The sequence below is a fragment of the Phyllostomus discolor genome, chromosome 5, assembly GCF_004126475.2.
Source record: "Phyllostomus discolor isolate MPI-MPIP mPhyDis1 chromosome 5, mPhyDis1.pri.v3, whole genome shotgun sequence".
In the NCBI taxonomy this organism is placed as follows: Eukaryota; Metazoa; Chordata; class Mammalia; order Chiroptera; family Phyllostomidae; genus Phyllostomus; species Phyllostomus discolor.
In genome coordinates this window covers 150611924-150628244 of record NC_040907.2, presented here as the reverse complement: position 1 = coordinate 150628244, position 16321 = coordinate 150611924, and the positions used below count along the sequence as shown (strand labels likewise).

Below are 16321 nucleotides of genomic sequence, written 5' to 3'. Positions count from 1 at the left end.
GCCAGCTTCCTCTTGGCAGTTCCGTGGTTGGTTGGAGGAGCCAATTGGCTGAGCCTGTGGGAGGCATGGCAGGCCTGGGTGATCCACAGTCCCTTGGCTGCCCCACCTGCCAACCAGGCTCCTCCTGTCAAGGCTGCCACGTGACGAGCCTGTGCTGGCTATACACAGCCCCACAGGACAGCAGTCACAAGGTAGGGGGCGGGCCAGGACGAGTGCACAGCGAAGCTGATCCATGCTGGGACTTGGGAAGAGGGGTGACAGAGTAAAGAGAGGAGAAGAGGAGATGCAGCAGGGCTGGCTCAAGCAGCCAAAAAGGTCCCAGTCCCCTCCTCTCCAGCTCATTCTTGCATGCCTCACTATTTCAGACACAAAAAGAAACAAATGTCACACATAGCAAAATGACTTTTTTAATTTCAGTAGGTTGTGGGTGCTCCTGGGTCTTCCCCAGAAGAATGGCTCAGGTCCAGGGCCATTCAGGTGTTTACTGGACTGGCACAGGCTGGGGGGTCTCCCGCCCACTCTCAGCAGTGCCCTCCTGCCCGTTCTGCTCTGACCCCAGCTCAGGGTGCACCAGAGCATTCCGGGTGTCAGCTTGCCACAGCTGCACCAGGTCCGGGGAGTCTTTCCTGCCTGGGGGCACCAAGAGGAGACCGGGTCACTCTCAGAAGGCTATACCAGAAGGTGCCCTCATCCATACCAGCGAGTCCCAACAGGGAGCAGTTGGCAATGTCTGAGGACCTTTTGGTTATCACAGCTTGGGGGTGGAAGTGGGGGTGGGTGGTGGATGGGTACTACTGGCATCTTGAGTAGAGGCCAGGTACACTGCTTAAACATCCCTCAATGAACAGGACAGACCCCACAACAAAGAATTAATTATCCAGCCCCAAATGTGAATGTCGAGGTGGAGAAGTCCTCATTTACACCCTCCCCATAGCTTCCCGACTTGCCCATATTCCCTCAGGCTTTCTTGATTTAGGGGGACCCCCCGCCATTCTCCTCTCTTTCATGATTACTCTGCATCCCAAAGAAGAGCTTGGACTAGGGGACATGGGCTCCCAAGAGAACTCAAGGACCACCAGGAACAAACACGGTGTGCCAAGAATGGCCACGCCCACCAGGTGCTTAGGTTCCTTCCAGCTGTCCCTCCATGATTTTGGCCTCCCTGGGGCTGGACATCAGGACCCCTCTGGTCTGTTTGGGGGCCTCGGGGAAGTTCCCTAACCACCCCTCCAGGCTGTTTCTCTGCACTTGCTCTCTGGACATGGACGAGCATAGAGAGGATTGAACAGCTGGGTGGGCCTGACAACCCCAGGGTCCGGGAGAGACTCTCCCCTGTGACAGTGCTCCAAGGGCAGGCAGGCTGGGCCCTGCTCAGCTCTCTGTTTCCTCGGAGTGCCCAGCACAGGGCCTGGCAGTGCCATGCACGCTGATGACTGAGTTGGGAAAGGAATGAACTTACCAGGTTCTTGGCCATCATGTCAGCCCCATGCAGGAGCAGCAGTTTGATGATTTGGTAGCGGTTGAGTCTCACAGCATCATGCAGAGCACTGTCTCCTTCCTAGAGCCAGTGCGACACTCAGCATGGCCCACATGGGCCCATGGGAGCCTCAGGCTGCCTGCCCCTACGGTGGGGCTGGGCAAGAGACAACTCAGACACTCACTCTGTCTTTGGCATTGATGTCCATGCCCAGGGACAGAAAGTACTCCACGATCTCCACGTGCCCCGTTCGCACGGCCACATGCAGGGGGGTGCTCAGCAGCTGGGTAGGGAGGAAGCAGGAAATGCCGGCTGAAGGGCCTGGACTGTGTGCCTTTCGGGAGGGGGGCTGTCTTGATTCTAGAGTTATCCCTCCCCCATGTCCTAGTTCCAAGTCCTGATCCCTGAAGGGGCAAGGAATACTACCGTTCTCACTATCCTATCCAATGGCCTAACTCTGAAGCCTCCTCTGGGAAGCCTTCCATGATTCCCCTCTCACCCAGCTATGAGCAACTGCTCCCTACTCTGCCCTGCTTTTAATAATTATAATAGATATCATTTATTGAGATATGACTATGTGATGGGCATGGCAAAAGCATGTAAAACATTAGTCTTATGTTGAATAAATAACTAATTTGCATACTTTTTTCACCTAATCTATACAAGAACTCTGCAAGACACTTTACAGATGAGCAACAGAGGCTCAGAGGCTGTCACTTCTCAAGGTCACATACGAAGGAATAAATAAATAAAAGATGAGTGAATGAATAAATAAGTGAATGGATGGATAAATGGATAGATAGACAGGAGGATGATAAAGGATTGCATGGATGAACAAATCCTACGTCTTTCGGGTGGCCCCAAAGCTCCCAAGATAGTGAATCTCTTCTTCTCTCCCCTTGGCTGCTCTTCCTGCTCCCATCCCAGATGATGGTTTCCAGGGGCCTGCAGCTGATGGACGTGATCCAGCGACCAGGCTCATTCACTGCCTTCCTGCCTTCCCTGGCTTTTCCGCCCTCTGCTTCCCACTCCTGCAGCTACCCCGATAACTGTAAGCATATTGCCCCACCTTGTCCCTCATATTGGTGTCTGCCCCTCGGCTTTGCAGGAGCTTCACCACCTCCAAGTGGCCCCCACGGCAGGCCCAGTGCAAGGCTGTGCAGTCCAGCTGGAAGGGAGGTGATGGAGCCCAGTTGCAGAGCTTCAGGGGAAAAAAGTGCCTGGGGGAAAGGGCCCCATCCGAAAGGGGAGGGAGAAATCTAGGAGAAGGGTACAGGGAGGGGATGGGCACCTCAGTGCCTCACCAATGGGTCAAGAGGAACATAAGAACCCTGGGGACCCATCTAGTCTAAGCCGGATTCACAGAGGAGGAGAAGGGGACTGCCCAAGGTCATCCAACGCACTAGGGGTGGGGCCCGGCCCCTGAGGCAGCCGATCTATGTCTCAGGCTGTCACGCAGAGAGGGAGTCCAGACCCACCTCCCGCCTGCCACACAATACCTGCCCTCTTGCTCACACCGATCCTGAAAGTCCACAGTGGCTCCACTCTCCAGAATCTTCTCCAGATTTCCATGTGGCCCTCCAGGGAAGCTCTGTGCAGTGCAGTCCTTCGAAACTGTTCCCATAGTGACTGTCAAGGCCTGACCGGCTGCCCCAGGCCTGAGCCCATCTCCCACATAGACTGAGGCCGAGGCCTCACCCCAGCTTGATTCTGGACCCTGCACTGGGTCTCCACCTCTTCTGCAGTCCACCAGCTCCTCATGCTCTATCCAGGCCAGCCTTGGATTCCTTCTATGCCCTGGAGACTCCAACCTTCTCACTACCTCCAAGTACCTCAAGCCAGGCCTTTGCACAGGCTGCTCCCTGTGTCCCAGAATGCCCATCTGGCTCTCACTCCCTTGAGTGCTTAATGAATTCTTGTTGTTCCTTCAAGATGCAGCTCAAGTGCTATCAACCTCTTGAAACCTCTAGGTAAGAGCCAACCCAGGCGCCCAGACAACCCTTCAGTGTGAGAGCATTTGAGGGCAGGCTGAGTCTCACTTGACTCTATGTCCCGTGTGCCTAGCCCAGGGCCAGGGTGGGCAGGTGCACCCGGATTACTGATCCAAGAAAAGAGTGAACTTCCTCCCTTCCCGACTTTCTGCTTTGGCCTCTTGAAACATCAGGCTCCCAGCTACTTTTAACCCTTGTCTTTGTCTTTCTTGTACTCCCAATACCTTGTACAGTGCTCAGAGGGTGGAGATGCTTAGATAGAGCAAGAATGTTAAGACTCTGGAGTTTGAAAAATAGAGACATGTAGTCTAAATCTATGGTAATGCAGACTGCAGGGGGTGCCGGTTAACTTGCTCAACCCCAGTTTACGAGCGCGGGAGAGCACCCTGCACAGTGAGAAAGAGGCTGTTTCAAGGAAACAACAACAAAAAGTGGGACGGGTGATGGAAACATTTTGAAAATAGTGCTGATAGTTGCACAATATTATAAATGTAATCAAGGCTGTTGAATTGTACACTTAAAGTGGCTAAAATGGCACAGTCCATGCCATATATATTTTATCACAACAAAATTTTAAAAAGTTAAAGGACTTTGATATACATACAACACAAAACTATCATGTCCTAGCACGTGCTTTACAGTTTTTTCATTCATTTGACACTTATCAAAGCACTGTTATGCCATTTGATCTCCATAATACACCCCAAAGGAGGCGGCAGGCTGTTGTACAAAGGGGGAGACTGAGGCGAAGAGAGGTGATGGGCCTAACGAGAGCTCACGTGGCTAGGGAGTGCACGAGATGCAATGCAAGCCCCGGACTCCTGGTCTTGGGCTCTTTTTATTTGATTCCATTCTTTCTTTCCTAAGATAACCACGTGACATGGAACTCCGAATGGGGTTCATGTTGAAAGGGTTTAAGGATTTAGACAAATTCCTGCGAGGGGAAGGAGGCATTCCAAATCTGAGGGCACCCCTCCCGAAGGACACTCAACACCTGTTCTCACAGAGGCACACAGGTGGGTGGGGCGGGACGCAACTCCGAAAGGGAGGTCAGCATGCATGAAGGGGTGGGAGAGAACATCACCTGATCGCAGGTGTCCGGGGAACCCCCCTCGGCCAGGAACTTCTCAATGACCTTCATTTTCCCTTCCACCGCTGCTTTCAGGAATGTCTCCTCCTCCACAGGGCCAGTCTGGAGGGCATAAATGCCATCACGGAGGGCCGCTGTGTGGGGATGCAGGCCCTCCAGGGCTCCCCTGCCCACACAGGTGTCCTCCCAGGACGCTTACTATCTCCTCAGGCTCTGGAGGCGGCTCCTGGGCGGCCAGGGCGGCCCGCTTCTTCTGCTTCCGTTTTTTCCGCAGCTCGATGAGGTTCTGGATCCCGCCCACGTCGATGATTTCCCGCCGCAGGTCTAGGGATGTCTTGCGCACACGCTCTTGGCCCTGCATGGGTGTGGCCCATCAACCCTCACAGTGGGGACATGGGGACCACTGAGCTAAGCGGGGGGTAGGGGGGGCAGATGGGAGAACTTTCTAGAGAGAAAGAACCTAAATCTAGCTCTCCTTCCCAGGACCAGGAGATGCAGATGAGACCCAGATCCAGGTGCCTCAGGTCAGGGTGGGGGTTAACATACACGCTGCATTGCTAACATGCTTCCAGGGCGCTGAGCTGCTGCTGCAAGGACCACACCAGGCAGAGCAAGGCCACAGCTGCCTGTCCTGCCCCCTGAGTACCATTGTTGGATTCGCCCACTTACCTTAACCTTTTGTAAGGCCAGGCTGGGAGCTGCCCCCTGGTGCTTCTCATCCTCCAGCACCAGCATGTCCATGGACAACTTCTGCTGGGCGGCTTGCCGGAGTTTCTGGTAAGCCAAGGAGAGGGTGTGCTCCAGGGTCTGGCTGCAGAGCCTGGGGAGGCAGGTAGCCTCTTCCCTAACCACTTGGAGGACAGTTCCAAGGACCTTCTCCTGTGTGGCCTCAGAGCCCTTCCTCCGCCCCACTCCTCACTGGTCCCGGAGGGACCCCCCAAAAGGGGGCAAGTTTCAGGTCCCCACCTCAACCCCAAGCCCAACTCCAGTTCAAACACCTGCCCACTGACGTCTCTGTGTCCCCAGCCAAACAAAATTAAATGCTACTGGAATAAGTTTGCATGAAATTACATATATTCACTCTTTGAAGCACCGAGATTATTTTAAAAACTTTTTTGGCCTTAAAAATTTACTTTGATGAAATAATTGTGATAAGAGATGATAGTTACTTTTTAAAATGGCTTACTTGGCAATATAAACATTTGCAAATCAATGTCAGATACCCATTTTTTCCCCTCAGATTTCACCGACCTGTGAAATCCTAACATGTAAAGAACCGTTGCTCTTGGGGAACCGAAGAGATGGGCGCCCCAAGTGCTCGGCTTCCAGCCTCAGTGGACTCTTCTACTCCATTCTCACTGTAAAACTACAGGTGGGACTCCGCCCACTCTCCTCTCTGAGGGTGGCTCCCACTTGCCCGGACTACTTCCTGCTCTGTCTTCTAAAGGAAACCGCCCTTTGTGAAGAGCTGGTGCCCACTCTCTGAGGTTCCAGTGCACCCAGAACATTCGCTGGGTTGGAGGGTACTGATCAAGAGGGCGGCTGGGGAGGCATGGCCGCCCTTACAGAGCTCTCAGCTGACTTTTCAGCATTTCCCACTGAGCTCCTGGGTTATACTCTTCAAGGGTTGTTTTGAGGGATGATTTCCCAGGCCTTTATTGGGGAGGTCCTGTTGTCCACTGGCCTCTCCCCTCCGTGTCAGGGTTACATGGTTTGAAGTCTCCCCAGTGCTGGCCTCTCCTGAAACACTGCACCTTCTCCCAGGGGCAAGAGAGGACCTAGGGCTGCAGCCACTACTGCGTGCGGGACCCTGGCTGGGCTCCTCATGGAGCAGTGAAAGGGTGGGCATGGACTTGAATCATCTTGGTATCCCCGGCACCTGTGACAGGGCCTGCCTAACACATGGTAGGTGCTCAGTGAAGGTCTGGAGAATACATGAATGAGTGAATGGATGGTTGCAGGTGGGCCCAGCATCTCTGCCCACCCCAAAGTCCTCAGGGATGACCTGACCTGATAAATGCTTCACAACAGAGCCTCATTCCCTGGGCCGGTCTCCAGGATCATCTTTCCCCTCCCACCCCAAGAAGAAGGCACAGGCTGGACAGAGGCTTTCTTCTGAGGACCCTGCTGGGCTCGGGGCTGGTGGGAACAACCGGGGACTCTAATGCCCATCAGGTCTTACCCAGACTCTATGGCCCCAGCCTCATATTTGTCTTTGTGGGCTGGCACATAGTAGATGCTCAGTACATGCTTATTGTATTGGCTGCTAGGTAGTAAAACACAACAAAACCTCCACCTTGCTTCACAGATGGTGTCCAGAGTGAACAGAAGAGTGCCTGTACAATACCTAGCACAGTGCCTGGCCCTGGGATGTACTCAATGGGAAGGCTGGCTCTGGCACCCGGAGTCCTGAGAGCCCTGCTGCTATATTTGTTGTATGAATGAATGGATGAGGACTGCTCCGTCCCTGTGCTAAAGGTCTCTGTGTCCAGCACTCCATGGCATGACTCACCTGCCCAGCGCTGATGCACATGCCCTGGGGGAGTGGGAAGTGGCATTCCTGGACACGCAGGGATGCCTGGGCCAGGGTCCAACGGGCTCGGTCACGCTCTTCCCCCACAGGCCTGCCGTCCCTCCCCGAGTCTTCGTCTCTTCCTCTGCTGCAGTCCTGCCGCCTCCTTCTCCCTCGCCCCAGTCAGCCCCTCTTCTCTTTTGCATGGAGTCTACCTCAAAGCGGACTTATCTTCCCCCTCCCATTCCTGTTAGGGCCAGTCTTCCCCCCTCCAACAAGTCCTTCTCAGGGCTATGGAAGCTGCCTTCCTAAAATAGGTCAGACAGCACCACCCTCCCTCCCTCAACAATATTTAGTGGCTCCCACTGCCCACAGAATACGTATCTTTCACATGGCCCTCTCTGGTTTTCGTCCTGCCTCCTTTCCCAGCCTTGGCCCCTACTGCCAGACTTTCTCCTAACAGTCACACTTCCCTGCACCCAAACTTTAACGCCTGTCTTTTCCCCAGTCTGGAATACTGCTCCCCGTCCTGATCCCCACTCACTGTTCTCAAAGGCCCAGCTCCAATGCCACCCTGTCCACAGGGAAGTGCTTGAGGGCCACCATCGGAAGGACTCACCCACCCCTGGTGCTCCCTCTCTTCTGATTAACACTCCATCTCCCCATTCCCTCCCTCTGCTGTTTCTCGGATGACTGTGCACCTGGCAGGTGCTGGCTGAACTGAATGCTGGCTGGTAAAAAGGAGGCAGGGGCTGGCTTGCTGGTCCTGCCGTTCCTCATGGCACTGGGCCCTTGGCAGAGCAGACTCTAGGTCGAGTACGAGTTAAAGTAAAATGAAGAGTAGGACGAGCTCGCATGCTCCTCTCCTATTTCTTTATTCCAGAGAAAATGCAATTGCCCAGAGCCCCATGCTCCAAAGGCCTCCCCAAGTGTGGCTGCAGTCCTGGGGAAACCCACACTTCCTTTCCCAGCACCCCTCCCTTCTTCCCTTTGCTCCCAGTCTTTATTCTTCTTCCGTGACCCAACAGTGAGTTTCTCCTGTCCCAGTCTCCCGTGCAGAAACCGGGGGATCTCAGGGATCCACATTCCCATGTTCCCAGGCAGCTCCCTAGCTGTCTTACTGTGCAGCCTGGCACATCTCAAGGTCCAGGTGGGAGGGCAGAATCTCAGGGGGAGCCCAGAGTAGCCTACTGTCCCTCCATTCTTGGAGCTGACGCCTCAGTTTCCCACTGCCAGCAACCCTCTTCTCCACCAGGAAAAGGAGCCCCAGGGACACATGTCCTTCCTGCCACAGGTGTGACAGCCAGCCTCTTCCTTCCCTTGACAGCAGAGCTGGATCCCCTCAAAACCGCCTCAGGCACCCACACCCCTGCCTATACCTCATTCTCCTCCTGCGCCAGCCGCTGCTCGATAAGCGCCGTGGCCCTCTGCACCGCCTCGGAGCCCGCCATGGTGCCGTCCATAACCCGCTTCTGCGGGCCCAAGAGCCACAGGGGCTTTATAGACCAGGGCACCCACCCCCGCCCTGCCGGGCGCCTTTGCCATGAGCTCACCGGCTCAATTCTCCACCTGCCTCCCCCACCTGTCACCTTCACCCTGCACAGCCCCAGGGAGCAGGAGGAGGCAAGGACAGTTGCCCCCCACAACCTCCAGCCTATTGGAGCCAGAGGGCACAGAACCCTGAGAGCAGGGGCTAATAGGAAGGAGCCTGTCCAGACCGTCTTGAGTGCTTGGGGCCCAGCTGGTCCTTAGCCAGGGCAGCTGGGCCACACAAAGGACCCACTGGTTGCCCCTAGCCCTGCTGGCAGTGCCACCTGCTGGACGCCTGGAAACTATACCCAGGCAGTGCTAGTAAGGGGGCCTGAGAGTCAAATGTGGGGACCCAAGACAGTTCTATGTCCCCAGGCTGTCCTGTGAACAGGCCCTGCTGGCTCTGAGAAGGGGCAGACTGTTTCATCCCGGCCAAAGTGCCAGGGCGGGGGTGGGGGCAAGGGCAGCTGCCTCCCTCTGTGCTCCAGCTCACGCAGGCGTTTGCCTCTCTGGGATTCCACGGTGCCCCCTAGCAAAGCATTCCTGCCTTTTGCTCGATGTCCTTTAGTCCCTGACAAAGCCAGCCACCTGTCTGTCTCAGGGATCCTCTGCAGGAGGCGCAGGGTCTTGCTTCAAGAGGGGCCTCAGGGAACCGGTGGAAGGGCCAGGGTGCAGTGCCAACCCCAGATGATGACACCAGCTCCGATGACTGTCCTTTTCTCCTGTTTCCCGGTCAAGCCACTCTGACTGGGGACCAGCCGTGCTCACTGAGAAAGAAAAATAATCCCCACTGGAGAAGCAGACCTGAACTTGCTCAGCCCCGCACCTGGAACTGTGGGAGCTAGCCCTGGGTCGCCATGACCCATGTTTAACCTGCCTGTGAACCTCAGCCACCACAGCTCTGTGGTTCTGCAACACTCATGTGGCCTGCCCTTGGTTGAACCACCTTATCTAAGATCTCCCTCTCTGCGTATGTGCACACTTTTCCCTAAGGACACGCAGGAACCACTCCTTTTTTTCTCTGAGCAAGCCAACACATGCTCTAAATTTGCCAGAGATTTCGCTTTAACATCACCAAGTGCGCAGTGTCTCCGGGATGTGCGCACACATCTCAGTCCTGGGGGCCTGGCTCAGGGGCTGCAGCGGGAAGCCAGCGCCCTCCTGTTGCAGAAACAGACCAGCAGGCAACTAACATGACCTTTCTGAGATGCTGCCTTCTTCACATCTGTCAGCCCACTTAATCCTCCCAGCAACTGAGAGGGAGGAGGAGGCAGGGCAGGGGGTATCCCATCCACTTCAAAAATAAGCAAAGCGGGTTCAGAGGTTAAGTGGTTTATCCTGAGGACCCACGAGAACATGGAGCCCAGGCACTAGCAGTGCCAGGCTTGCTCCACTGTACTCTCTGCTGCACCCAGAGCAGCTGGGGGAGTGTGCACCCACCTGCTCCCCCACCAGAACTGGCTCCCACGGCTCCAGAGAGCTGCAGCGGAGCCTAAAGTCAAAGCCAGACGAGAGAAGGAGCAAAAGGCTTTATTGATAAATATGCAGATATGTCTGTACACAGGGACCTGCTGTGGGGCCATAACTGGCTGCAGACCCCCCACCACTTGGACGACAGCCAGGGGATGGCCCTGTGCAGACCCCTGGCACAGCAGCCCAGCTGTCCAGCCACCCGCCTCATCTCTGCCAATTGTGCTGGGGGCAGGAGAGACAGAAGCTGGCCTCCGGCACCCTGCCCCTGGGGCTCACAAGCGGTACCCTCCCCTCCAGGGGACTGGCACTGTGCCCAGGGCAGAGTCAGGAGGTGAGGGCAGGGGAGGGAGACAGCAGCTGCTTCAGACCCTGAGTGAGCACAGCTGGCAGCACCAGATGACAGATCTGGGCTTCATGGACCTCCAGGCTGGCCCCCATGGCTCGAACCTGCCGTGGGTGAGAGGCAGGGTGAAGGCCCCAGTTTTCCTTTCCTCCGGCAAGGTTGGCAAGGCCTGTGTGGCAGCACTGCTTCCTGGGTGCTGGGCACTGTGGCGCACGGTGTCCCTGGGAGGCAGGGTCCTTTCGAGGCTCGCCCAGCAGCCATAGGGCGGGGAGGTGCCCCTGAAGAAAATACCAGCACTCGAAGGCAGCAAAAGGGTGGGGGGCCTGGTGCTCCAGCCTGGGGGCCTCTCAGCCCCACAGAGGCCCTCCCTGGCCTCTCTTCCCAGGGGTCTGTGGGCTCCTCAGTCCTGGGGCGGTGGGGGCTGGTTGATGATGACCTGGATGACAAAATCTTTCTGGATCTTGGTCTCCTGGAGCCGCGTGCGGTCTGTAAGCAGCTTCCCAGAGAAGAACCATCGCTGCCAGGACGGCTCAATGCCCTCCTGGGCGTGCAGCTGCCTCTTGAGCTGCCCCACCGTGTCGGGCAGGCTGGCGCTGAGCCTCACGTCCTTGCCCGTGGAGAGGCGCACCTTCAGCGGGAACTCACGGCGCACGCCAGGTGTGGGCTCCGGCGGCTCTGTGCTCTCCTCCTCGGTATGTTCCAGCAGCAGGTTCACGGGCGGTGACAGGCAGTAGATGGGCAGCTGGTAGCGATTGCCCAGCTCATCGTAGCATTCACAGAGGGTGCCTGTGGGAAAGACAGGGCTGTCCGAGTCTGCTCGGGGCTGCTTTTGTCCCCATAAAATCCCTACATCAAAGCCCTAACTCCCAGTGGCACTGTTTTGGGAGACAGGGGCCTATCTATATGAGAGTAATTAAAGTGAAAAGAGATCATTTCGGGTGGGACCCTGACCCGACAGAATTAGCGTGCTGATGAGGGACTCCAGACAGTTACAGAACAGTCATAAGGATGTAAAGGGCAGCACAGGGATAGCCATCAACACTGCAGTAACTCTGTATGGTGCCAGAGGGGAACTACATTCATTGGGGTGATCACATCCCAAGTTAATGTAAATGTCTAATCACGAGTGTACACACCCACAACTAATGTAATATTGTATGTCAACTGTAAACACGCACTGTTATAGTCGATTAATATCCGACAGAGGATGCAAGCACATACAATGGGCTAAAGATAGTTTATTCAATAAATGGTGTTGGGAAAACTAGACGGATACATGCAAAAAAATGAAACTAGACCACCTTACACCACACACAAGAACAAACTCAAAATAAACCTAAGACTTAAGTGTTAGACCTGGAACCATAAAAATCCTAGAAGAAAACATAGGCAGCAAAATCTAGGACGTTTTAAAATCGTGTATATATCTCCCCAGGCAAGGGAAACAAAAGAAAAAATAAACAAATGGGACTACATCAAACTAAAAAGTTTCTGTATATCAAAGCAAATCATTGACAAAAAGGACAACCCACAGAATGAGAGAACATATTCACTGATACACCTGATAAGGGATTAATATCCAAAATTTATAAAGTACTTACAAACCTCAACACCAAACAAACAAACATCCCAATTAAAAAATGTGCAAAGGACCTGAATAGACACTTCTCTGAAGAGGACATACAGATGGCCAATAGACATATGAAAAAATACTCAATGTCAATAATTATCAGAGAAATGCACATTAAAACCACAATGAGGTATCACCTCATACCTGTCAGAATGGCTGTCATCAATAAATCAAGAAACAACAAGTGCTGGAGAGGATGTGGAGAAAGGGGAACCCTTTTGCACTGTCAGTGGGAATGCAGACTGGTGCATCCACTGTGGAAAGCAGTATGGACATGCCTCACAAAATTAAAAGTGGCCCTGGCTGGTGTGGCTTAGTGGACTGAGTGCCAGCCTGTGAACCAAAGGGTTGCCGGTTCAACCCCCAGTCAGGGCACAGGCCTGGGTTGTGGGCCTGGTCCCCAGTGGGGGGGTGCGTGAGAGGCAACCACATGTTGTTTCTCCCTCTCTTTCTTACTCCCTTCTCTCTCTCTAAAAATAAATGATAAATAAAATCCTTTAAAAAATTAAAAAATGGATCTGCCTTTCGACCCAGCAATCCCACTTCTGGGAATATATCTGAAGGAACCCAAAACACTAATTTGAAAGAACATAAGCACCCCATCTATGTTCACTGCAGCATTATTGACAATCGCCAAGATATGGAAGCAGCCCAGGTGTCCATCAGTAGATGAGTGGATAAAACAACTAGGGAACATTTGCACAATGGAACAGTACTTGGCTATAAAAAAAGAAGAAAATTTTACTCTTTGCAACAGTATGGGTGGACCTGGAGAACATTATGCTATATGAAATAAGCCAGTCAGAGAAAGACAAATACCGTATGATCTCACTCATATGTGGAATCTAATGAACTGAACATGAACGAACAAGGAAAATGGGGACAGACCATAGATGGAGAGCAGATGACAGCTAGAGAGGTGGGGGGAGGTTAGGGGGCTGAGCAAAAAGGAAAAAGGACTGATGGACATGGACCACAGTGTGGTGATTGCTGTGGGGGGGGGGGGGGCAGTATAATGGAGCAAAAAGAATTTAAAAATTAAAAAATAAATAAATTAAAAGTTTAAAAAAACAGTCACCAGAGTGCTCGCTCTTTCTGCATAGCAGCAGGTGGCCGTCTGCAAGCCGGGGAGAGCCCCGCTGGGCACTGCTTCAGCCGGCACCTTGGCGGTGCGCTCTCCAGCCTCCAGAAGTGTGAGAGAGATAGCTCCTGCTGTTGAATAAGCCACCCAGCCTGTGGTCCTTTGTCACAGCAGCCCACGCAGTCTAATACACCTGTTGTGGAGACCCACCAGTCCCAAACCAACCCCTGCGTGTCCTGGATGAGCAGGGAGGAGCTCAAGGCAGAGTCAGGAAGACGTGGGCTGGCACTCTGGCTCTGCCAGGTACCGGCTTGTACAGCCCTGGCAAATTATGTAACTTTCCGTTTGCTCATTCAACAGCTCTTTCCTCACCATATGTACTGAGTGCTGGGGTTGCAGGGACGAATGAAACAGCACAGGCCCTGCTGATCATGTCTGACCTGGGGGGTGCACCTAGTGGGCCTCAGTTTCCTTACCCCTACAACGCAGTGCATGTAGAAATACACTCACTGTGCCTTGAGCAGCTACTAAGGGCCAGGACTACACCAAATGATGTTGTAGTTTCTCACTGAATCCCAACAACCAGCCTGTGAGGTAGGTGTCCCCACCTGAAGTAATGTACTGAGACTTTAAATTCGAGAAGCTCTCAGCTCAGGGTCACAAAGCAGGGAAACAGAGACACTCACGTTACACCTTAAACCTAGGTCTCGGACTCTATAGAATTCTACTGTTACCCCCTCTTTACACGGCCCCACAGGCTGTTACGAATGTAAATCAGGTAATGCAGAAGCTTCTAGATCAGTGCCCAGCACATAAGCCCCAACAGCAGGTTGGTACCGCAGATGTTTGGGGATCCCAAAGTGCCCTGAGTAACCCTTTACCTGTCCTCATCACACTGCTCTGAGGCCTGCTGGCACTTCTCCCTCCCCTCACTGGGCAAGCAGGGGCTGTGTCTCCTTTTCCTCCGTGTGCTCACTCCTGGTCCACCCTCCTAAGGGCTGCCAAGTGAACCAGTGACTAGCCACACCCACCACCCACCAGTTTGGATGGCAACTCCTGGTGTGCCTGCCACCGGCTCTCCCCCACCCTAAAGGGCACTGATGGCCCCCACCGTGCCCACTCACCATGCGGCAGGGTGATGCTGGCTCCATCCAGGATAGCCTGCGCCAGCTCATGGTCGTTGGCCTCAGCCGCATAGGCAGCGGCCTTGAGGGCATCCCAGATCTCCTTGCGGCCCTCGAAGGCAGGTGCTGTGTCCCAGAACTCATCCCGCTTGCTCCGCAGCTGCCCGTCCGTCATGGGGTAGTCGCTCTTCCACTTCAGCCGCTCCTTCTTCAGGGGCTCGTTGCGTCCTGGGCAGGAGGGAAGGGAGAAGCTCAGTTTATCTAAAGCCAGGTCTGCCCTTCCCCGTCTTCCCAGCCTCTTCCTTCCCTAGGCCAGGACCAAGACCCACCGCCCGGCCCACCCTAACCCCAGTGCAGTGGATCCCAACTATTAAGATCTCTGGCCCCATCCTTGGAGTTAGGGACGAGTCTGGAAACTCACCCAACCTGGGAACATAAAATACTTGGTCAGCCAAGCACAGACTGTCTTTGCTGTTGTTGTGGCTGTTAAGTTTTAACTGATTATAAGGTAGTACACGTTCAGATTTTAAAGATCTAGAGAGAATACAGCTGTGTAAAAATAGCCATCGCCACCACTCACGGAGCCAGCCCGTGCCAGATCGCAGGTGAGGCGCTTTGGACCCATCATCCCTTTGGTCCTCAGAACAGCCCAACAGCGGGGCAACCAAGGCCCGGAGAGCTTGTTGTCTGTCTAAGGCCGCACAGGCACCCACCTAACACAAGACTTTCTGACCCCAGCAGCCGCCCTCTGACCACCGTCTGTACCATCCTGCCATCAGGGGAAAACATCACTTGAGAATTCCACCACTCGGAAGCGACCACTGCTGACACCTCGACATATTTCCATCTAGCTTGCTTTTCCCCATTTTTCTCAATGTAGTTGATTCATATTATTAAACATTTTATATTCTTTATTGTACAAAGGATTTAAAATATTTTCATGCCAACATACAACTTTCTGTTTATTTCACATTTCTATTACTGTCAATACTTATTCCCATGATTGAGATTATAAACAATTTTAATGTTATTCGTATTTCACCATATAATTTCAAAGAGTATTTTTTTTAGAAAACCGTAACCAATGAACCAAAAAATCCTGCAGCATCTGAAGCAGAAAGTAAGTCTGTTAAATGTCATTTTTCTTGTTAACTAGCCCCACGTGGCCTCCTAGACAACTCTGGACCTCGATCAAGGCTGAAGCCCGAGTGTCTCTCAGAGGCCTTAGGAGACGCAATCGTCTCAACGCTTCGAGCAGAATGAGCCTCGGGAGCCTGGTCTAAAGCACTTGGCCCCCACCCTCACTTAGACCCTCCAGGAGCGGGAGGGGACTGAAGCTGGGGGCTCCCACTAGGACACCCCACTGGCTGGGCAGGAAAGGGGGCTCCTCTGGGGAAGAGAATGACATTCACTGCTTACCAACTGTGTGAAAGAACGCCACGCAAGCACTTTATTTATACACATTACCATTACCCCATTTCATCCTGGCCGTAGCCTGAGGTGGCAGGGGTTATTATCACTATTTCACAGATGATAGGACAGGCGGGGAGAATAAATGACTTGCCTGAGGTCACATAGTAATTGACAGCGTTGAGGGTTCCCCCTCAGGTCAGACTGAGTGTACAACCCCCCTCCTGTGGGTTTGCTGATACCTGTACAGGCAGGAAACTCTTGGGCCAGACATTTAATTTAAAGTGTCCCCGGGTTAGCAGGTCCAAATCTCTGTAGGAAGAAGACATCTTCAAACCAGGCTTCAAAGAATTTCTGAGACAAAGTTCCAAGGAAAACAAATAATAAGGTCATAGTTTTTGTTTTTGTTTTTTAAATAACATCCACGGAAACAAGACAACATGAGCCAGGGCCAGCAAAAACATCAAACGGAAGAATCAGACTCACAAAAATTTCAGATATGAGAGTTATTAGACACAGATTATGAAATACCAAGTTTAAGAAATAAGAGAGCCTTAAAAATGTGAAGAAGAGATTATAAAGAAATCCAAGCAAAAATTAAAAGAACCATACAGGCTTTTAACGTAGGTAGCGTGGTCAAGCGGTCTAAGAACCATACAG

General features: G+C 53.2%; 2 protein-coding genes across 2 annotated transcripts in view; both read right to left on the bottom strand.

The window, feature by feature from the left end:
• Nucleotides 1–410: 410 nt before the first annotated feature.
• ANKRD2 (ankyrin repeat domain 2) lies at nucleotides 411–9999 on the bottom strand. Its single transcript, XM_036027109.1, is given in 12 exon segments — nucleotides 411–615; nucleotides 618–630; nucleotides 1460–1558; nucleotides 1662–1760; nucleotides 2547–2646; nucleotides 2995–3043; nucleotides 3046–3091; nucleotides 4553–4660; nucleotides 4758–4913; nucleotides 5228–5332; nucleotides 8450–8536; nucleotides 8538–9999. Coding segments are annotated over 12 exon segments (1074 nt in total). The 5' UTR covers nucleotides 8616–9999; the 3' UTR covers nucleotides 411–481.
• A 116-nt stretch (nucleotides 10000–10115) lies between these two features.
• The window catches only part of UBTD1 (ubiquitin domain containing 1), a 53248-nt gene continuing 47042 nt past the window's right edge, over nucleotides 10116–16321 (bottom strand). Inside the window, exons 2-3 of the mRNA XM_028513534.2 lie at nucleotides 14252–14479; nucleotides 10116–11202 (exon numbers count right to left, since the gene is read on the bottom strand). Of these exons, the coding sequence (XP_028369335.1) occupies nucleotides 10817–11202; nucleotides 14252–14479 (614 nt within the window). The 3' untranslated portion in view covers nucleotides 10116–10816. The remainder of the gene's footprint in view (nucleotides 11203–14251; nucleotides 14480–16321) is intronic.